This window comes from Carlito syrichta, unplaced genomic scaffold (genome assembly GCF_000164805.1).
Source record: "Carlito syrichta isolate Samal-C Ts95f unplaced genomic scaffold, Tarsius_syrichta-2.0.1 Scaffold205434, whole genome shotgun sequence".
Lineage (NCBI taxonomy): Eukaryota > Metazoa > Chordata > Mammalia > Primates > Tarsiidae > Carlito > Carlito syrichta.
The window spans coordinates 602,977-625,196 of NW_007149530.1; the positions used below are offsets into that span (position 1 = coordinate 602,977).

General features: G+C 50.3%; 3 protein-coding genes and 1 pseudogene across 4 annotated transcripts; all 4 read left to right on the forward strand.

Annotated features, from left to right (window-relative positions):
• Window positions 1-1,555: 1,555 nt before the first annotated feature.
• Window positions 1,556-2,805, forward strand: LOC103253166 (metallothionein-2). Its single transcript, XM_008051612.2, has 3 exons — window positions 1,556-1,649; window positions 2,203-2,268; window positions 2,595-2,805. The coding sequence occupies exons 1-3, from the start codon at window positions 1,622-1,624 to the stop codon at window positions 2,684-2,686; spliced, it is 186 nt and encodes a 61-aa protein (XP_008049803.1). The 5' UTR covers window positions 1,556-1,621; the 3' UTR covers window positions 2,687-2,805.
• Window positions 2,806-7,154: 4,349 nt separating this feature from the next.
• Window positions 7,155-8,234, forward strand: LOC110594993 (metallothionein-2E-like). Its single transcript, XM_021709390.1, has 3 exons — window positions 7,155-7,191; window positions 7,753-7,818; window positions 8,143-8,234. Exons 1-3 carry the CDS (start codon window positions 7,155-7,157, stop codon window positions 8,232-8,234), a joined length of 195 nt encoding a protein of 64 aa, XP_021565065.1.
• A 9,390-nt stretch (window positions 8,235-17,624) lies between these two features.
• Window positions 17,625-18,692, forward strand: LOC103253167 (metallothionein-2-like). The gene is made up of 3 exons (XM_008051613.2): window positions 17,625-17,652; window positions 18,178-18,243; window positions 18,544-18,692. Exons 1-3 carry the CDS (start codon window positions 17,625-17,627, stop codon window positions 18,633-18,635), a joined length of 186 nt encoding a protein of 61 aa, XP_008049804.1. The 3' UTR covers window positions 18,636-18,692.
• A 2,627-nt stretch (window positions 18,693-21,319) lies between these two features.
• On the forward strand, window positions 21,320-22,061 carry LOC110594990 (annotated as a pseudogene). The gene is made up of 3 exons (XR_002481557.1): window positions 21,320-21,344; window positions 21,574-21,642; window positions 21,970-22,061. The product of XR_002481557.1 is annotated as a metallothionein-2-like (transcript).
• Window positions 22,062-22,220: the final 159 nt, after the last annotated feature.

A 22,220-nucleotide genomic window follows, 5' to 3' on the forward strand; every position in this document is an offset into this window, starting at 1 on the left:
AAGATTTAATCATGATAGTAACCGAGAAGTATGCCTGGGAAGTGTTGAGGAGTCTCTATATTAGCTATTGCTTTTCTATCATTAAACATAGCAAAGGGATATTTACTTAAGACCAAGCAGCCATTTGTATACCTAACCCTGAATTGTAGCCACATCTTCCAATAAAAAAAGAAAGAAAGAAAGAAAGAAAGACCAAGCAGGCAAGCCTGATGGGCTTAGCTGTGTCTCCTGTCATTCTCATCTACCACATGAACTTGTCAACCTGTGGTCAAAGAGAATATTCACTCTTCTCACAAAACTGCTGTCAACACCCATGTAATATAGCTATGAGCAAGATTCTGTGCTTCATGTCAGATATAGGATGACTGCTGTTGCTGCTACCACCTGCACCATATTTTACTTAACATTTATATTAAAATGATAAATATATTCTCAAATATGTTTTTATGGAAAGCAGACTCTTGGTCTTTGGGGGGCTGAGACAGGAGGATTGCTTGAGGCCAGGAGCTCAAGACCAGCCTGGACAACAAAATCGACACTGTCTCTACAAAAAAAAATTATGTTTTTTATTTAGCCAGGTTCGGTGTTGAGCATCTGTAGTCCCAACTACTCAGGCAACTTTGATAGGACAGGAGTTCAAAGGTCCACTGAGCTATGAACATGTATTGCACTCCAGCCTGGATGAGAGAGCAAGACAAGAAAGGAAGGAAGGAGGGAGGGAGGAGTGGAGGGAGGGAGGGACAGAGAGAGAAAGGGAAAGGAGAAAGAGAAAGAAAGAGAGGCAGAGGGAGGTAGAAAGAAAACAGGGAGGCCGGGAGGGGGGGGTGGAGGAAAGCAAACTCGGGACCACCACCAAAAATGAAAATCAGTCTTGTGCCCCAGAAGATAACCAGAGAATTGTGTGTGTGTATATGTAAACGTACACGTACACGAGGTATGTGTCTAATTCTTCAGGTCTCCCCGTGCTGTGGGGAACATGCAAAGCAGGACCCAGGCAAAGGCGCCCACACATCCCCCAAGGCAGGGTTCAAGGAAGAGAGGACGACCGAGTTCACTGGGATGCTGTGAACAGGAGGAACCAGAGGAAGGACGCCGGTGGGGGTGTGGACGGCCGCGCCAAGAAGGGAAGAGGTGGAGGCCAAGGTCACACCCGAGGTCTGCCCTCTGCACACGACTCCCGCCTGCGCTCACACCGGCCAATCGGGGGACGTGAGCACTCGGCGGGGGTTGCACACGGGCCCGAAAGGCGAAGGACGGCGAGTGGGGTTAGGGGTGGCTGCCACCAGCACCCGGGACTTGCTTCCAGGAACCCCGATTCCTGGAGAGGCAGGCGTGGAAACTGGGAACCGTCGGAGCAAGCCCCGCCCCCTCCAGAGCAGCCAAACGGGCGACCCCCAGCGGTGCACTAAGCTGAGTTTCGAGATCCTGAGCCCAGCGCGCCCGCTGCGCACCGCCCGGCACCGGGCTTGGAGGGGCGGGTGCAAAGGTCTGGGCGGAGCTTCTGCGCCCGGCTCCCTCCCCTGACTATAAAGGAGCTGCCGCCGCCTGAACTCTATCAGCTTTCCTCCAGCCAGCTGCTCTTTTCGTGTCTCCTGTAACAGCCGCCTCGCCTGGGCTCGACATGGACCCCAACTGCTCCTGCGCCGCTGGTAAGAAAGCCCGGCTCTGCGCCTTGGGATGCCCGTTTCCCTGACACAGGCGTGTCCCTGGGTTTCGGGAGACGCGTTTTGAGTTCGGGGCTCCCTTGTTTCGTCCAGGGCTGGATTTCTGGCCAAGCCTTGCGAGCACTTCCCTTCTCCCTCGGCCTCTGTGACAGGGTTGAGGGTTCTGAGGCTCAAGGCTCTCCTGCTTAACGGCACCCACTTTTTCGGGGAGCTCCTGTCTGGCCCCAGGACCCTTCCCAGGATCTCAGCAGCCAGGACGCCTGGGAAGCTGGGGACATATCCTCTTCTGGTTCAGGACAGGAGGTCCTGCTCCGCGGGCCCCTCTTCCTGTGCTGTATCTGGAGCCTGGAGCCCTCCTGATGGTGTAAAGCCGAAGGGCGTTTTTCCCTTCCCAGCACAAAATCATGGGGCTTCCTCAGCCCGGAGGGCGACAGGAGCTCGGGGGCTGGCCCTCACAGAGGAGGGAGCACTGGAGGCTCACTGACTGCTGCCCAGTCGGCATCTCCCTGAGTGCTCACCTCTGGCCTCTTCCTTGCAGGTGACTCCTGTGCCTGTGCTGGCTCCTGCAAGTGCAAAGAGTGCAAATGCGCGTCCTGTAAGAAGAGTGAGTGGGGCCATCCCTGGGAACTTGGGACTGGGCTGAGGTTGGGTGGGACCTTGAGCTGGTTCTGAGTCTGTGTTTCTGCAAACTGGCTTTCCTTGGTGCCTGTTGACCCCGCGATTCCCTCTGCAGACCTTCTGCTCTGAGCTCAGCTGGGGAAGGGCAGCCTCTTGCTATTGGGACACAAGCCCCAAGGTTACCAGATATCTGAGAACAGAGCAGAGCCCTCCCAAAGTGAGGGTCCTCTAAGGCTTGTGCCAGGCCTCTGCTGGGCGGGGAGGCGCCTGGTCAAGTCTGCTCTGACCATTCTTTGTCCCCCTTCTTCCCAGGCTGCTGCTCCTGCTGCCCCGTGGGCTGTGCCAAGTGTGCCCAGGGCTGTGTCTGCAAAGAGGCATCAGACAAGTGCAGCTGCTGTGCCTGATGTCGGGAGACCCTGATCCCAGGTGGAGGTGGAGCAAGGTGTATAAATGTGTGTTTTTTTAGTACAATCCTGACGCCTTTGTTACATTTATTTTTCTATAAAATATGTGAATTATAATAAAAGTTTTTTTGACTTGATTCTAACTCTGATTTCCTTTGTGTGCCTTGGAAATAAGGGACTGGGTTGAAGGATTGAACTGGGATTGCTGAGACCTGGGCCCTGGGTGCAGGGGGAACATGGACAAGAAATGTGAGACCAGAGGGGCGGAGAGCAAAGGTCACATGTGAGGTCTGTCCTCTGCACACAACTCCCTCCTGCACTCCTGGGCTGCACCCAATCTAGGGATGTGAGCACTAGGCTGAGGTTGCACACAGGCTCCCTCTGGGAAAGGTGAGGATCCATGGAGCGGGGCTTAGGGACTGGATACTGTGACCACTGGGGACTAGGATTCCAGAATGGAACAACATGAGTGTCTTCATGCAAGCCAGGTTCTCTCTCTGAGCATCATCTATAAATTCAGATGTCATGGGGGAGACGGGAGACATACAAGATCACCATCAGCTCTTGTCAGCAGCTCCATCTCTCATTTTCATTTTCTGATTTTCTGGTCCAGCTTTACTTCCTTACTGTATTGTAGGCCTGAACATGACTACATAGTCTGGTGCAGTGAAACACACCTGTAATCTCGCACTTTGGGAGGCCCAGGCAAGAGAATAACCTGTGAGGGGTCAAGACCAGTCTGGGCAACGTGACAAAATCTCGTATCTTCAATAGAGTAAAAAAAAAAAAAATTATGAGCCAGGTGTGGTGGCGTGCATCTGTGATTCCAGCTACCTGGATGGCTGAGGGTGAAGGATCACCTAAGAAGAGCACATTGAGGATGTGGTGGCTGTGAGCATGCCACTGTACTCTTGCCTGGGCAATAGAGAGAGTATTTTTTTAAAAAATGACACAGGAGGCAGAGTCCAACTCCTTAGCTTCTTTTTTTGTTGTTGTTGGAGTCTCACTTCATCGCCCAGGTTGGAGATCAGTGGCACACTCACAGTCACCCTCCCCAGTTGTCAACCTGCAGGACTCCATGATCCTTCTGCCTCAGCCTTCCAAGTAGCCAGAACTATAGGCGTGTGCTAACATGCCTGGCCAATTTTTGATTATTTGTAGAGATGAGGTCTTGCCAAGTTGCCCGGGCTGGTCTCAAACCTGCAGGCTCAGGCAATCCACTTGCCTCAGCCTCCCAAAGTGCTGGGATTACAGGCTGAGCCAGCAAACACGGCCTCCTAGGTTTTTAAATCCTACAAGGGCTTCTTAAACTAGGAACAGTCCCTATTTTCTATCTATTACAGATCTAAACCATGATAAATGAAATAATATTAATTGTGAAGGTCACAATCAAGCACAAAATACAAAATCCACTTTTAGATTCAGCAAAAATAACTTAATTATGTGAAGAAATTGCAGAAAAATTAAAGCACAAATTGATGATGATGTGCACTGCACACTGGAAACAGCAGACACCCCCCAGTGTGTGGACCTCACATGTCTTTGGTAGCACAGGCCAGGGCATCTCTACAAAGAACAAAAAGGCTTGACCTGCCCAATGCCACTGACAGGACACTCTCTGGCCCTGAGAGCTTTCTGTTGTAACTTGGCTGTAAATTTTTGGTCGTCACCCCAAGTCAGGCTTAATTTTCTCCTCTGTCCCTTTTCCAGCTCTTGCCTACTTCAAACTACTAAAGTGACTGAGGATTTGAAAGAAATTGCCCTCCAGATAAAATGTACATGATCATGGGTTCCAGTGAAGTATTTCATGTCTGCCCAAGCAGGGCACATGGTGGAGGATTGGGTGGAGTTCAGCAGGAAAGAATGATGCCTTGGATGGCCAATGAATGCCAAATGTTAGTTCCCCTGGTTATGTGTTGAGGAAGTATTATTAAATGTTCATCAAAGAGAAAGATGAGTCTCATAGCCTAGAAGTCAGGACCACACTTCCACTGCTTCCTTGTAAAGGGGAGAGTTCAGAAGGCATCCTGTGCCAAGCGCATGGTCTTTGGTGGCAGGCTGCCGTTTTTCACAGCCAACTTCAGCTCTTACTGGCTATGTGACTTGCACACGTAACTCAACTTCTCTGAGCTTCCATTTCCTCATTTACAGAAAGAAGATTATATCTCAGTGTGGGGGTTAAAAGAGAGAATGGGCTGGCTTATTGCTCGGGTTTAATAAACTCTGATAATCATGCTCATTCTCGCTACACTGGCTTGCTTGGAGAATGAGTCCAGTGACATCCCAGTGAGCTCCCAGAAAGAAAGACATTGAGGTCAGGAAACATTGCTTGGCAGTGTGTGCTGGAAGTGGGATTGCAGCCTGACTGACTCAGTGCCAGGAGGAGTGTGAGGGTGCAGAATGTCCTCTTCCATGAGACGCTGCCCAGCACTGGAAGAGACATAAGTCTTTCCCACCATTCATGTCAGCAGATCTCATGAATTCCAGTCACAGGCCTCAAACTAGGACAGCAAATATGTCGAGGCTGGAGTGCTTGTGTTGTCTGCCATAGGAGTTAAGCAACTTGCCCAAGGTCACACAGCTCCAAAGTAAACGGACGAATTAACTTGTAATATACTTGGGCTGTCACTTTGGCCTCAGCTGGCAGCTCATGGTGTCACTGGAGGCTAAACCCTACCTATGTCAGGTCAAAGCTATCAGGGCCTTTGTTGATGGATCAGTTTTGCTCTTGGTTTGAGAAAAAGGACCTGGGGCCTAGAGTGGTCACAGTTATGCAGAGGAATCTGTCTGCTAACTTAGTGCTCCTCCCAGTGGAGTTACTTTCAATGCCCTCATATCCCACCTGACTTGGTGGCACAGGGTAGTGGGTGAGTACATATAGATGTAGTCAGCAATCATGAATTCACATCCCACCTCTGTCACTTTTAGCTGCATGTCACAATCTCTCTATAGCTCAATGGCATAATAACAGCTTCTGGCTTGTAGGATCTAATGATTTGATCATGTTAGTAACTGAGAAGGGTGCCTGGGAAGTGGTGAGAACATATTAGCTATTGCCTTTCAGTCATTTTACATAACAAATTGATTATTTACTTACAGACCAAGCATCCAGGCCTGTTGTGCTTAGCTGTGTCTCCAGGTTCCACGTGAACATGTGGACCTGTGGTCAAAGAGAATATTTACTCTTCCTACAAAACTGCTGTCAACCCTCGGGTAATAAAGCAATGAGCAAGATTTTGTGCCTCATGTCAGATACAGAATGACTACTGTTTCTACTATCACCTGCACATTTTATTTAACATTTTTCCTTAAAATGATTACTATATTCTGAAATATATTTCGATTGAAAGGAAACTTTTGTCCTTTTAGGGAGTGAGGCAGGAGGATTGATTGAGGCCAAGAGTGACACTGCCTTTACCGAAAAAAATTTTTTTTTCATAAGCTGGGCATGGAGGTCAACAATTGTACTCCCAACTGCTGGGGAGGCTTAAGTAGGAGGCTCGCTTGAGTCCAGGAATTCAAAGATCCCTTGAGCTATGATCATGCCACTTCATTCTAGCCTGTCACTGAGCAAGATGTCAGAAAGGAAAGAAAGAAAGAAAGAAAAATAGAGAGGAAGGAAAAAGGAAGGAAGGAAGGAAGAAAGAAAGGAGGGAGGGAGTCAGGCAAACACTTGACCACCACTGAAAATGAAAATCAGTCTTGTTCCAATTTTCAGTCAGAAAATTATGTATGTGTGTATATGTAAATATATATATATACATGATGTATATGTCTAATCCTTCATGTCTCCCCATGCTGTGGGGAATATGCAAGTAGGACCCAGACAAATGAGCCCAACATTGCCTCAGACAGAAGGATGCAAAGAAGAGAGGCCTTCAGAGTTGACTGTGCTGCTGTGAACAGAAGGAACCAGAGGGAGGACACTGGTGGGAGTGTGGACTCCAGTGCTGAGCTGGGAGAAGGGGGAAGCCAAGGTCACAACCCAGGTCTGTCCTTTGCCAAAGACTCCCTCCTGCCCTCCCAGGCTCAGGTCAATCCAGGGACATAAGCGATAGGCGGGCGTTGCACAGGGACCAAGAAAAAGCCAAGGACAGTGGGTGGGGATAGGGTTGGCTGCCATGAGCACCAGGGAGTGGGTTCCTGGAACCCCGAGTGTGGCGGTGGCCGGTGTGGAAGAAGGAAACCCTCGGGCTCACAGCTTGGCACTCCCCATGGCAGCCCATAGGCCTCCCCCCTCACGGTACCACCAAGAGGCACTCAGAGACACTGTGCCCAGCCAGCTCACTGCACAGAGCCAGGACAGGGACCAGGATGGCACCCAGGTGCAACGGGATGGGCAGGGCCACTGTGTCTGCCACCCAAACTGACTATAAAGGGAGTGGCCTCCTCCTGGGCTCCACCAGTTTCCCAGCAGCCTTCTACCTCTCCCCTTTCGCTTGGAACTTCAGCCTAGCCTAGGATCAACATGGACCCCAACTGCTCCTGCGCCACAGGAAAGGGAAGCCCGGCTCTGTGCCTTGGGATGCCCATTTCCCTGGCACAGCAGAGTGTCCCTGGGTTTCAGAAGACACATTTTGAGTTCAGGCTTCCTTTATTTCGTCCAGGGCTGGATTTAAGGCTAAGTCCTGGGAGCACTTCCCTTCTCCCTCGGCCTGTGTGACAGAGTTGAGGGTTCTGAGGCTCAAGGCTGTTCTGCTTAATGTCACCCACTTTTGGGGGGAGCGTCTGTCTGGCCCCCGTACCCTTTCCAGGCAGGCTCTAAGCAGCCAGGATGCCTGGAAGGCTTGGGGTATTGGCTCTTCCAGTTCAGGACAGGAGATCTTACCACTAGGCCCGTCCTCCTGTGCTGTGTCTAGAGCCTGAAACCCTCCTGGTGGGGTAAAGCAGGAGAGCGCTTGTCCTTCCCAGCACAAGGGGAGAGGGCATGGGGCTTCCTCTGCCCTAGAGGGACAGGAGCTCGGGGGCTGGCCCTCACAGAGGAGGGGACACTGGAGATGCACTGACCAACTGCTTCCCTGTCTGCAATCCCTTTGCGCTCACTTCTGGCCTTCTCTTCCTTGCAGGTGATGCATGTGTCTGTGCTGGCTCCTGCAAGTGCAAAGAGTGCAAATGCACATCCTGCAAGAAGAGTGAGTGGGGACCTTCCCTGGGAACCCTGGGGCTGTGGTTGGGAGGAATTCAGAGCTGGTTCTGAGTCTTGTCTGCTGGGAAAGGCCTTCCTTTGTCCCTGTTGGCCACGCCATTCCTTCTCCTGACTTTCTGCCCTGAGCTCAACTGTGACTGGGTAGCCTCTTGCTGTTGGAACACAACCCCCAAAAATTCCACCAAGTGTCTCAGTTAGACCCATGCCCTTCTGAACTCAGTTCAGTCCAGGGCTTGTGCCAGTCCTCTGCTGAGCAGGGAGGCGCCTGTTCAAGTCTGCTCTGACCTCCCACTCTCCCCTTTCTTCCCAGGCTGCTACTCCTGTTGCTCCGTGGGCTGTACCAAGTGTGCCCAGGGCTGTGTCTGCAAAGAGTCGTTGGACAAGTGCAGCTTCTGTGCCTGATGTCGGGAGATCCTGATCCCAGGTGGACGTGGAGCAACGTGTATAAACATGGATTTTTTTTTTATAGAATCCTGACCCTTTTGCTACATTTATTTCCTATAAAATATGTGAATGATAATAAAAATTGTTGATTTTCTTCTGACCCTGATTTCCTTTGTGCTTTGGAAATATGGGACTCGGGACCCGTTAAGGCAGTGGTAGGGATTGAACTTGGTGTGAGAGTCCAAGGCTCTGGATGGAATGTGAGCCCCTGACAACCTGAGTACCCTCAGCCAAGCCAGAGTGCCTCCCTGAGCTCCCTCTGGTGTTACATTGGCATCGCATTCTGACAAATCATTTGAGGGAAGGGGGAGACACACAGGATGGTCACACTGTCAGGTCAATGGGGGCACGGAAACTTCTTCATCCCTCACTGTTATTGTCTGATTCCCTGTACAACCTCAGTTCCGCATGGAATTTTAGACCTCAAAGCGATTTTAGGAGGTGGAAGATCCCTCCTCAGTTGCCTCAGTTGTCGATGGGGCTTCTTAAACTCCACATGAAAGGACAACTTTTATTTCTTATTTGTTACAGACCCAAACTTTGGTTAATAAAGTATTAATTATGGAGATCATGAAATCCAACTCAATTACAAAACCTATTTTCAGATTCAACTGGAAAAATTCCATACACACATGAAGACATTTCAAGAAAATTAAAGCTTACAAACTCTGAATATCTGTTCATCGGTGATGTGCATGGAAGACCTGAAACAGCAGGCGGGACCCAGGCACCTCGAGCAGCATAGGCCAGGACATTCCCACATGGAGCTATCTGTCAGTCTTGGCCTGCTCAGTGCCACTGACAGGACACTCGCTGACCCCTGAGAGCTCCCTGTTCTGCCTTGACTCTGAGTGTTTGGAAGTTCCTTCCAAGGTTGGCTGAATTGTTTCTTTTTCAAATTTTGGCCCCCGACTACTTCCCAGCATCAAAGTACTAAGGATTTGAAGGAAATAGTCCAGCATTTTTCCAGCAAGATGACATGTGCATGGTCATGGGTTCCACGTGAAATTCTTCAAGTCTGCCTATGCAGAGGTAATGGCAGCTTCTGCTGTTTGCCGGTGCTTTATTAGGAGGGAGTGAGCCCCTGGATGTCTCATGAATGCTGCCTGTTAGTCCTGTTGGCTATTTATTGAAGAAATGCTATTTGATATTTCGAAGAGGAAGATGAGCCCCGTGGCCTAGAAGGCAGAAGCATGCCTCCCTACACCTTCCCTGTGAAGAGGAAACTTAAGAAGCCTGCCTGTGCCAGGTGGGTGGGTATTGGTGTCAGGCAGGCCTTGTCCAGTACCCACTTCCCCACTTCCTGGCTGTGTGGCCCAGGCAAGTTGCTCAGCTCCCTGGGTCTCCATTTTCTCATCTGTACAAAAACACTATATGTCTATGTATGAATTAAATTAGACCATGACCTGGCTCCTGGCTAGGCCATAATAAATAAACACGATCATGATCACTCTGTCTATATAAAATTTCTTTCTTTCTGTTTTTATTTTTGTGAGTTGGGGTCTTACTCTGTTTCCCAGACTGGAGTGCAGTGGCACAATCATGGTTCATCGCAGTCTAGATCTCCTAGGCTCAAGCAATTCTCTCTTCTCCGCCTTCCAAGTGGCTAGGACTATAATTGCACACCACCATGCCCAGTTTATTTTTAAAATCATTAGTAGTAAAGATGAGGTCTCGCTGTGTTTCCCAGGCTATATTCTTGAAATCCTGGGCTTAAGGAATCCTCTCACTTGACTCCCAAAAGTGCTGGGATTATAGGGATGAGCCACCATGCCCAGCTATATGAACTTCTTAGAGAGAGAATCTTGGTAAGTCCCAGCTGGTTCCAGGAGAAAGGATCATAGGTTTGGAAGCATTGCTCTGGACTGGATGCTGGGATTGAAATTGATGCCAGGCTGGTCCAGTGCCAGGAGGAGTGTGTATGTCCCCCTGTAGAAAGTCCTCTTATAGTGACATACTGCCCAGCATTGGAACACATGTGAAAACCTCTCTCATGCTTCATGTCATTTGATCTTCACATGGTCTCAAGAATGACAGTCACATGCCTCATGACTGGGACATCTCATATGCATGGGCTGAAGTGCCTTGCTGTCTTCCAGAGCAGCTAAACAACCTGCCCACTGTCACACACCACAGAAGTAAAGGGATAAATTCACCTATACTGTCTGGCCTGGCATCCTGGTCACAGCTAGCCAATCATTACATATCTGGATGCTAAACCTTGCCTATCTCACTTCAAAGGTACAAAGACCCTCTGATGTGGACCTCCCTCTTGGCTGGAGAGATGGCAACTGACACTCAAAAAGTTCATCGAGGTATATGCAAAGGGGTCTGACTCCCAACCTAGTGCTCGTCTCACTGACATATTTTCAGTCTCCATGCCAGATTTTCTGTGTCCTCACCTTCCATGTGACTTGGGAGCACAGGGTAGTGGTTGAGGATATGATGCTGCAGTCAGCATGCAGGGGCGTAAATCCCACTTCTGTCACTTTTAGTTGCATGACCTAACCTCTTGTGGCTCTGTCTCCTCAAACAAAAAAAGATCATAATAATGGCCACTGGCTTGTGGTATTCAGTGAGTTAATACATAGAAGGAACTTAGAAAGATACCTGGCAAGGTAGAGTGGTCTATGATATAAGCTATTGCTTGTCTAAAGCATCATTATACAAAGGATAGGGGATATTTAGTTACACACAGACAGAGCAGCCAGACCTGGTGTGCTTAGCTGTGTGTCCTGTCCTCTCATCTACCACAAGAACGTGGGACCTGTGGTCCACAGACAGTCATTCACGCTTCCCACAAAATTGCCATCAACGCTCAGGTATAAAGCTATGAGGAAGATTCTTTGCCTCATGTCAGATACAGAGGGTTAGCAGCCATTTCTGCTACCACCTGCACCATATTTTACTCAGTATCTTATATGCAAGTGAATAATATTTTCCTATAAGTGTTTTCAGGAAAAGCCAATTCTGTACCACCTCCCAAAATGAATTCATCCTTATTCCTTCCATAGAAGATAGTCAGAAAATTATATGTGTGTATATATATATGTTATACTCATGGATTGCTTTTGTCAATGGCCATGGTAGAGCTGGTGACTGGCTGTTTAAAAGACATCCAGCAATAGGGAATGGTTGAAGAAATACTTTATCATGGATGCTCTTTCCCTTGAGAAACTGACTAAATTCACGTGTGACAACTTTTTAGCCCTGTGACAAGGAGCACAGAACTTGAACTCTCTGTTGTAGTTCTTCCATGAGTAAAACGGGTTTGTTAACAGTATTTCCCTTTTGATGGGAGGTTCACAGAACGAATGTGATTAAAAAGGGACTGGCACAGACTGAATGTTATGCGATAGTCAGTCATGCTTTTCAATTTTAATTATCGCTCCAGACGTTGTTTCAGTCTATTACCCATGCTGGACCTCAACTGTAGCTGTGACTACAGGTTTTGGCTACTGCATCCTGTTTGCTGTCTTATTTAAGGCAGGGTCTGTATGTCACCCCTCCTCTGAGGCACCCCACATTGCAGCACTACTGTTCATGAGTGGCTGAATCAGCTCTGCTGGGGGAGATCTCGGTGGGTTTTAGGAAAGTACAGTCAGGACAGGAATGCCCACACACCCAGCCAGGAATGAGAGAGGAAGGGAGTGAGGCAGAGCCCTGTGTCTTGCACATTGCTGTGTCAAGGGGAAATGTGTGTGACGAACTGCAGTGGGGACAGAGACCGGCAATGCGGGACTCTGAAGGTCACGTCCTCCCCCTGATTTCTTTGCACACAACTCCCTCCTCTGCTCCCCAGCTCCTATAGACCAGGGCGCTGAACACGAGTTGGGGTTGCACATGGCACCTGAGAAAGGCAAAGTTGAGGACAGCTGCGGGGAGGGCGTGAGGAGATGACAGGATCCCAGGGTTCCTGGAACGCCCAGGGTGTGTGTTGTTGCAATCTCTGGGGATTGGGAAGGGCCAGCAGGACTAGGCATCGCCATGCACCACGGGCACACAGTCCCGTCCTCCTCAGCACAGCCAAAGGTTGCCCTAGTGGTGTGCACTAAGCAGTGCTCAGAGACCCTGATGCTGGCCACCCACTGCTCCCAGCCTAGCCAGAGACCTTGGTGGCATCTGCTCCACATTGCAAGTGCAATGGCCTGAGCTGGTCCTCAGTGCCCGGCTCCCTCCCTTGACTACAAAGGGAGCAGCCACCTCATGGGCTCCACCAACCTCTTACCTGCCTTCTGTCTCTTCCCTCTCCCTGGATCTCTATCCTGTCTGGGCTCGACACGGACCCCAGCTGCTCCTGCGTTGCTGGTAATGAATGTCTGGTTTCTGAGCCGTTAGATCATCTACTTCTGGCCACTGGATAGATGTCCTTAGGAATGGAAGTGTCCTTTTGCATTCTGACAGAAGGAAAGTTTTTAGTGCTTTTCTGTTCTAGTTCTAGTGCTTTCCTGTTGCCAAGCACTTCCATCACCCTAGGAATTTAACATTCTCCCCTCATCTACCATATTATGGGCAAGAGCCCTCAGGCATATGACTGTCCTGTTATGTTACCTAGGTAGTCTAGGGCTGCTAGGTGCAGTCCTGATGCTCTGTCCAGTATTTGAGTTGCCTGAGCTGCATGGGAGACTGGAGACATGGTTTTTTCAGGATTCAGGATGAGAAACCATCCTAGCCTGAAGCGGAAGGTGAAGGTAGATCTCACTGTGCCCCAAGGTCTATCCTGGCAATCAGATAGGAGCATTTATTGACTGATTGCTACCCTGTCTGCACCTCCCTGAGTGCTCACCTCTGGTCCTCTCTTCCTTACAGGTGGCTCCTGCGCCTGTGCTGGCTCTTGCAAGTGTAAAGAGTGCAGATTCACGCCCTGCAAGAAGAGTGAGTGGGGACCATCCCTGGGAACCCAGGGCTGAGTTTGGGAGGGCCCCTGAGCTTGTTCTGAGTCTGTGTTTCTGGTACAGGCCTTCTTTGCTCTTGTTGGCCATCCCATTCTCTCTCCAGGCTTTCTGTCCTGAGCTCAGCTGGGGCAGGATGGCCTCTTGCTATTGGGACATAAGCCTCTAAGTTCCCACCTTTGACCGCAGAACAGAGTCATGCCCTCCTGAACTGTTGTGCAAGGCCTCCGCTGGGCAGTGAGGTGCCTGGTCACATCTGCTCTGACTTCCCGCTCTCCCCTTTCTTCCCACGCTGCTGCTCCTGCTGCCCCGTGGGCTATGCCAAGTGTGCCCAGGGCTGTGTCTGCACAGAGGCATCGGGCAAGTGCAGCTGCTGGGCCTGATGTTGGGAGACCCTGATTGCAGGTAGAGGTGGAGCAGCGTGTATAAACCTGGATTTTTTAAAATGCAACCCTGACCCTTTTGCTATATTTAATTTCTGTAAAATATGTGGATTGTGCCTGTTGCCGTGGTTCATGCCAGTGATCCCAGCACTTTGGAAGGGGGAGATGAGTGAATTGCTTGAGCCCTGGGGTTTGAGACCAGACTGGGCAACTTGACGAGACCTCGTCTCCACAGTAAATCAAAACCACACGCCTGTGGTTATAGCTACTTGGAATGCTGAGGCAGAAGAATAGCCTGAGCCCTGTAGGCTGAAGTTGCTTTGGTCGTGAGCATGTGACTGCACCTGAGCCTGGGCAACAGAGACCCTGACTCAAAAAAAAAAATGTGAATTACAATATAAATGTTTTTGACTTGATTCTGATTTCCTTTTTGTGCCTGGGAAAGATGGGCCTATAGTGGGGGATTGAACTAGGAGTGAGAGACCTGTGCCCCGGTTTTACCGGACTGTGGTAGGAACATGGACAAGACGTGAGGGGCAGGAGGGTGATGGAAAGCAAAGGTGCCATCCGAGTTCTGTCCTTTGCACACAACTCCCTCCTGTGCTCCCCAGTTCCACCTGATCTTGGGATCTCGGGAGGTAAGCGCTAGGTGGGGGTTGCACACGAGCTCCCTCCAGGATAGGTATGGCCCCATGCAGAGGGGATACCATGGCCACTGGGCACTAGAATCCCAGAATGGAGCAACCTGAGTACCTTCAGCAAGCCAGGTTATCTCTCTGAACAACCATTCACATAAGTTCAGATCACATGGAAGAGGCAGGAGACACACACAAGATTGCACATGAAATATGCACATGAAATATGGCAAAAAAGCATCACCATCTCTCATGTTCATTTTCTGATTTCCCAGTCCCAACTTTACTTCTTTCACTGTACTGTTGACTTGAAAGTGACTACATGACTGGGCGCAGTGACTTGGGCCTATTACCCCAGCACTTTAGCAGGCAAAAATGAGAGGATTGTCTAAACCCAGGGTTTCAAGACCAGCCTGGGCAACATGGAAGACCTACTTCCTACAATAAATAAATAGTAGTCAGGTTGGTGGTACACGCCTGTGGTTCCAGCTATTTGGAAGGCTGAGCTGAAAGGATCACCTGAGCCCAGGAGGTCGAGGTTGCAGTGACTGTCAGCATGTCACTGCACTCTAGCCTGGGCAATAGTGAGACTCTGATTCAAAAAAAAACAAAAGGGCCGGGCTCGGTGGCTCAGCCTGTAATCCAGAGCTTTGGGAGGCTGAGGTAAGCGGATTGCCTAAGCCCGCGGGTTCAAGACCCACCTGGGCAACTTGGTGAGACCTCATCTCTACAATAAAATCAAAAAACTAGCCGGGTATGATAGCGTGTGCCTGTAGTTCCAACTACTTGGAAGGCTGAGGCGGAAGGATCCCTGGAGCCCAGCAGGTCAAGGCTGCAGTGGCCGGGAGCAGCCACTGTACTCCAGTCTGGGCGACAGAGTGAGACTCCAACTCAAAAAAAAAAAAGAATATTGGTTCTCCCCTCACCAATTTACTTCTCACCATTGTGTTGAAAGATGTCCCCACTACGCCTGCCAAGTGGGACAGGCAGTAATACATAATAAATCTTCTATAAAAACTGCTTTACTCAAAGTTCACTGATTTAAATATTAGAAATATAAGACAATACCCTCACAGCAACTTCTAGCTGGTGTTTGACCAAGAAACTGGGTAATTCGTCTAGCCAAGGTGACATAAAATTAATCATCACTAATGTTTAAATGAAAAGCAAACTCTTTATCAATGCTGAAACTGAAAATGAGTCATACGTCCCGACATAGATTTCTCTATGGAATATTTTGTCCATATGAGGGGAACCAAACAAAATCTGGAATTTCTCTATACAAAATTTGATTTATTCTTACATGTTTAAACTTCAGCCATCTTCAAAGTACTCTCCGTTTGATGCAATACGCCTATCAAGACGCTTTTACCCCTGCTCAAAAACAGTTCATTGAGCTCGCCAGTTGTGATGCTTTTGAGTGCTTCTGTAGTTTTCCATTTCACCTCTTCCTCACGGGCAAAACTTTTCCCTTTGAAGACATTTTTCATCGTGGGAAACACAAAAATATCGCTCAGGGAGAGATCAGGTGAATGGGGAGGGTGGGGCCCGGGGGCCATGCCAATTTTGGTCAAAAACTGATTAACACTCAGCACAGTGTGGGTATGTGTGCATGCAAAACTCCCATCTCAAAATAGGGAAACACATGGAAAGAATCTTCAAAAAAACCCAAAACAATACAAAAAACAAATACTTAAGCTGAACCCAGCCTCTCAACACAAAGCTAGCTGGTACTCGGATGCTGATGGGTCTTTGAATATTTACCTAGCAGGGGGAAGCCTACACCACAAGGCACCCGTCCTCCAAAAGATAATTCTGGGTTTTGTGGGGTCCCCCTTCATATATATATGTACATTTCCCTCTCCACCACTTTTTAAGTTGTCCAGATTGAACCCAAAGTTTGCTCCTGTTTTTAAATTTTCAGGCCAAGGACAGTAGCTTACACGGAATCCCAGGCCTTTTGGAGGCCAAGTTAGGAAACTGCTTTAGCCCAGGAACTTGAGACCAACTTAGGAAACATAGAGGGAATCCTCTCCAAATTAACAAATCATTAAGCCGGGAGTGATGTCTCATACCTGTAATGGCAGTACTTTGGGAGGCCAGGGTGAGAGCATTGCCTAAACCCACAGGTTTGCGACCAGCCTGGGCAACAGGGTGGGACCTCATCTCTACAATAAATTAAAAAATTAGCCGGTGTGGTGGCTCATGCCTTTAATTCCAGCTACTTGGAAGGCTGAGGCAAATGGATCTCTGGATCCCAGCAGGTCGACGCTGGGGTGGCCAGGAGCATGCCACTACACTCCAGACTGGGCAATGGAGTGAGACTCCAACTCAAAAACAATAAATAAATAAACAAATAAAGAATTTTTAAAAAAATTCGAGCACTACTATGATGTTGAAAACATATCTGGGCCCAAAGAAACCTTTATGTTGTCCCTCCTTCTCTTCGGAAACAGGCTTTCAGATCCAGTGGCACCACTTCCTAGCATTGTAACCTTCGGCAAGTGACTTAAATGACTTGTGCCTTGGTTTTCCGTGAAAAAATGAGTTAATAGCAGCATTTCCCTTTCATTGTTCTTGGGAGAGTTCAAAGAACCAAAATGATTACACCAGGACTGACACAGACCTTCGTGTACCAGGAATACTGGAAGGTAAATAACCACTTTCCTTGCTTTCTTATTTCCCGAAGGGTCTGCCTGTCACCTAGCATCATCCCTGGATCCAGCCTCCCACATTTTCAGGACTGGATCTGGAGTGGCGTGAGCTGGCTGGTGGGAGAGCCTGGAGGATCTTATGCAAAGGAGGCCCCAACAAACATGCCTGTGTGTACTCCCCTCAGGTCTGTAGGGTTGAGGAAGGCAGAACTCTGTGTCCACCCAGGGACTGCTTACGGGTGAGATGGCATGGATCGGGGAGATGACAAGGACAGGCAGAGGCTGGGCAGGCAAGGGTCCCATCCAGGTCTGTCCTCTGCACATGACTCCCTTGTGTGCTCCCTGGCTCGGGCCGATCTGGGGATGTGAGGACTAGGCGGGGCTTGCACACGGACCTGGGAAGAGCTAAGGACAGCAAGCTGGGCTGGGGTTGGCGGCCATGAGCACCGGGGACTGGGTTCCTGGAAGGCTCAAGGACGCCGCGCACGTCCGGGCGTGCAGTCCCGCCCTCCCCAGGGCAGCCAGGGCGGGGTGGCCCCCGCGCTGTGCGCAGCCAGCGGTGCTCAGAGCCCCTGCGCCCTGCTCGCTGGATGCACACAGCCGGGCCACGACCTCAGGTGGCTAGCACAGGGCGGGACAGGTGCAAAGACGGGGACGTGGTCTCAGCGCCCGGCTTACTCCCAGACTCTAAAGCTAGTGGCTGCCTCCTGGGCTCCAGCAGCCTCCCACGTGCCCCGCTCCCTCTTTCCTCTGGCCTGGAACTGCCGCCTCGCCAGGGGTCGACATGGACCCCAACTGCTCCTGCGCCACTGGTAAGGGACGCCCGGCTCTGCACCTTGGGATGCCCATTTCCCAGACCCAGAAGAGAGTGTCCCTGGGTTTCAGGAAGCGCATTTGGACTTCTGGGCTCCTGTACTTGGTCCAGGACTGGATTCCTGGCCAAGTCCTGGCTTCTAGGACAGAGTTGACTGTTCAGAGACTCAAGGCTGTCCTGCTGAATGTCCCTCAATTGTTCTGGGGACTCCTCTCTGACCCCAGCACGCCTTCCAGGCTGAGAAGGTGGGACATTGCTTCTTCTGGTTGAAGACAGGAGGTCCTGGGCCCGGTCCCTGTCTTGCTGGGCAGTGTCAGCAGCCTGGGAGCTCCTGGTGGGCTAAACCAAGAGGACACTGGCCTTTTCCAGCAGGAGGGGAGAGGGGATGGGACTTCTGCCCTAAGCGGGACCAGCGCGCTGGAGCTGGTCCATACAGAGGAGGGAGCACTGGAGACTCACTGACAGACTGCTGCCCTGTCTGCAACTTCTTTGGCGCTCTCTTCTGGCCTTCTCTTCTATGCAGGTGACTCCTGCACCTGCGCTGGCTCCTGCAAGTGCGAAGAGTGCAGATGCACATCCCGCAAGAAGAGTGAGTTGGGGCCATCCCTGGGAACCCCCGGGGTTGAGGTTGGGAGAGACCCCGAGCTGGTTCTGTGTCTGCTTCTGGGAACCGGCCTTCCTCTGTCCCTGTTGGCCACACCATTCCCTCTCCAGGCTTTCTGTCCTGAGCTCAGCTGGGGTAGGGCAGCCTCTTGCTTGGACACAAGCCTCCAAGGTCCCACCTATTGTCTCAGAACAGAGCCATGCCCTCCCAAACCATCGGTCCTCTGGGGCTTGTGCCAGGCCTCTGCTGGGCAGGGAGGCCTCCCCCTCTCCCCTTTCTTCCCAGGCTGCTACTCCTGTTGTCCTGTGGGCTGTGCCAAGTGTGCCCAGGCCTGTGTCTGCAAAGAGGCATTGGACAAGTGCAGCTGCTGCGCCTGATGTCAGGAGACCCTAACCCCAGGTTGAGGTGGACTAACGAGTATAAACCTGGATTTTTTTTTAATGCAATCCTGACCCTTTTGCTACATTTAATTTCTATAAAATATGTGGATTATGCCGGGGATGGTGGCTCACGCCTGTGAGCACTTTTGGAGGGTGAGATGAGAGGACTGCCTGAGCCCAGGGGTTTGAGACCAGACTGAGCAACATGGCAAGACCTCGTCTCTACAGCAAATCAAAAATTAGCTGGGCGTGGTGATGTGTGCCTGTGGTTCCAGCTACTTGGAAGGCTGAGGCCGAAGAATTACCCGAGCCTACCAGTCCGAGGCTGCCATGGCAATGAGTGTGCCACTGCATCCTAGCCTGGGTGACAGAGTGAGACTCCGACTCGAAAAAAAAATATGTGAATTACAATAAAAAGGTTTTTTGACTTGATTCTGAATCTGATTTTCTTTGTGTGCCTTGGAAAGTTGGGACTGCGGTGGGGTGTCAAACTGGGAGTCAGAGACCTGGCCCCCAGATGGACCGGATTGGTGGGAGCATGGACAAGATATGCGGGGCAGGAGTGTGGTGGAGAGCAAAGGTGCCATCCAAGTTCTGTCCTTTGTACACAACTCCCTCCTGCACTCCCCACCTCCACCTGATTGGGGATCTAAGGAGTTGAGCACTAAGCAGGCTCCCTCCAGGATAGGTGTGGCACCATGAAGCGGGGCTGGGGGACAGGAAACCATGGCCACTGGGCACTAGAATCCCAGAATGGAGCCATCTGAGTGTCTTCAGCAAGCCAGGTTATCTCTCTGAGCATCCATTCACGTAAGTTCAGATCACATGGAAGAGGCGGGAGACACACAAGATTGCCATGAGCTCATGTGACATATGGCAAAAAAGTGTCACCATCTCTCATTTTTCTGATTTCCCAGTCCAACTTTACTTCCTTCACTGTACTATTAACTTGAAAGTGACTGCATCACTAGGAGCAGTGGCTCACGCCTGTAACCCCAGCACTTTGGGAGGCAGAAATGCGAAGACTGCCTAAACTCAGGGGTTGGAGACCAGCCTGGGCATCGTGGAAGACCTCCTTTCTAAATGAATAAATAAATAGTAGCTGGGTGTGGTGGTGCGTGCCTGTGGTTCCAGCTATTTGGAATTCTGAACTGGAAGGATCACCTGAACCAAGCAGGTCGAGGCTACAGTGGCCATCAGCATGTCACTGCATTCCAGCCTTGGCGACAGTTAGTCTCCAACTCAAAAACAAATACATAAATACAAGAATAAATACATAAATAGGTCAGTCACGTTGGCTCATGTCTGTAATCCCATCACTTTGGGAGGCCATATTGAGGGTATTGCCTGAGCCTGTGGGTTCAAGACCAGCCTGGGCAATATGGTGAGACTTTGACTCTACAATAAATCAAAAAATTAGTTGGGCATGATAGTGTGCGCCTGTGGTTCCAGCTACTTGGAAGGCTAAAGCGGATGGATCACTGGAGCCCAGGAGGTCGACATGGGGGGCGGCCATGAGCCTGTCACTGCATTACATTCTGGGCAATGGAGTGAGACTCCAAACAACAACAATAATAAATAATAAACAAACAAATAAAAGTAAACAATTTTTTTAAAATTTCAAGCAATGCCATGGTGTGGAAAACATATCTGGGCAAAAGAAACCTTTATGTTTCCCCCCTTCTCTTGGGAAGCTAACTGGCTTCATACCCAGTGGCACCACTTCCTAGCACTGTAACATTGTGCAAGTGACTTAAATACCTTTATCTCGGTGTTACCGTTTGAGAAATGGGTTAATAACAGTATTTCCCTTGCATTGTTCTTGGGAGAGTTCAAAGAACTAAAATAATTAAATGGGGACTGACACAGATCGTCATGTATCTGGAATATTGGAAGATAAGTAACCACTTTCCTTTCTTTTCATTTCAGACATGGTCTGCCTATTACTAGCATCATCCCTGCCTTGGGGCCTCTCACATTTTTCAGGACTAGATCCGGAGTGGGGTCTGCTGGCTGGTGGGAAAGCCTGGAGAATCTTATGCGAAGGAGGCCCCAACCAACATGGCTGTGTATTCCTTCAGGCATGGAGGCTGCGGGAGGCAGGACCCTGTGTCCACCCAGAGGCTGTGTACGGGAGACATGGCACAGACCAGGGTGATAGCAAGGACAGGCAGTGACTTGGCAGGCAAAGGTCCCACCCAGTCTGTCTTCTGCACAAGGCTCCGTCATGCATTCCCTGACTTAGGCCTATATAGGATGTGAGCAATAGGCAGGGGTTGATTACGGACTCGGGAAAAGCAAAGGACAGCTAGCGGGGCTGAAGTTAGCTGCCATCAGCACTGGGGACATGGTTCCTGGAACTCTCAAGGATGCCACGCATGTCTGGGAGCACAGCCCTACCTTCCCCAGTGCAGCCAAAGGGACCCCTCCTGCAGTGCTCAAAGAGCAGGACTCAGGGACTCTGCAGCCTGATTGCTCTTTCCTCAGCCCTTCCAGGATCTCTGGTGGCTAGGACTTGTGGAGCAGGTGCCAAGACCAGGGTGGGTCTTCTGCACCCGGCCACCCCACTCCACCCCTTCTCCACTGTAAAGGGAGCTGCTGTCTTCTGGCCTCCACCAGCTTACCACGTGCCCCGCTGCCTCAACCATCTAGCCTGGAACTGCTGTCTCTGCTGGTTCAACATGAATCCCAACTGCTCCTGCTCAGTCTCCATCTTCCTGGGCTGTGTCTGCAGCCTGGGGCCTTCCTGGTGTGGTAAAGCAGGAGAGCCCTTGCCCTTCTCACCAGAAGGGGAGAGGGGATGGGGCTTTTCTGCCCTGAGTGGGACAGGAGCTATGCGGCTGGCCCTTACAAAGGAAGGGGAACTAGAGACTCACCGACCGACTGCTGCCTATCTGCATCTCCCAGAGCGCTCAACTCTGTCCTTCTCATCATCCAGGTGACTCCTGTGCCTGTGCTGCCTCCTGCAAGTGCAAAGAGTGCAAATGCAAGTCCTGCAAGAAAAGTGAGCGGGAGCCTCCCTTGGGAATCCAGGGATGGGATGAGGTTGGGAGGAGTCCCCGAGCTGGTGCAGTGTGTGCTTCTGGGAACTGGCCTTCCTCTGTCCCTATTGGCCACGCCATTCCTTTCCAGGCTTTCTGTCCGGAGCTCAGCTGGGGCAGGGCAGCCTCTTGCTATTGGGACACAAGCCTCCAAGGTCCCACCTATTGTCTCAGAACAGAGCCATGCCCTCTGGAACTATCGGTCCTCCGGGGCTTGTGCTAGCCTCTATTAGGCAAGGAGTCACCTGTTTGAGTTTGCTCTCACCTCCTGCACTCCCCTTTCTTCCCAGGCTGCTGCTCCTGCTGCCCCGTGGGTTGTGCCAAGTATGCCCAGAGCTAGGTCTGCAAAGGGGCATCAGACAAGTGCATCTGCTATGTGTGATGTCGGCCGACCCTGATCCCAGGTGAAGGTGGAGCAATGTGTATAAACCTGGATTTTTTTTTCATACATTCCTGACCCTTTGCTACATTTTTAAAAAGTGAAACACATGAATGATAATAAAATTTATTGAATTTTTTCTGACTCTTTTCCTTTTTGCCT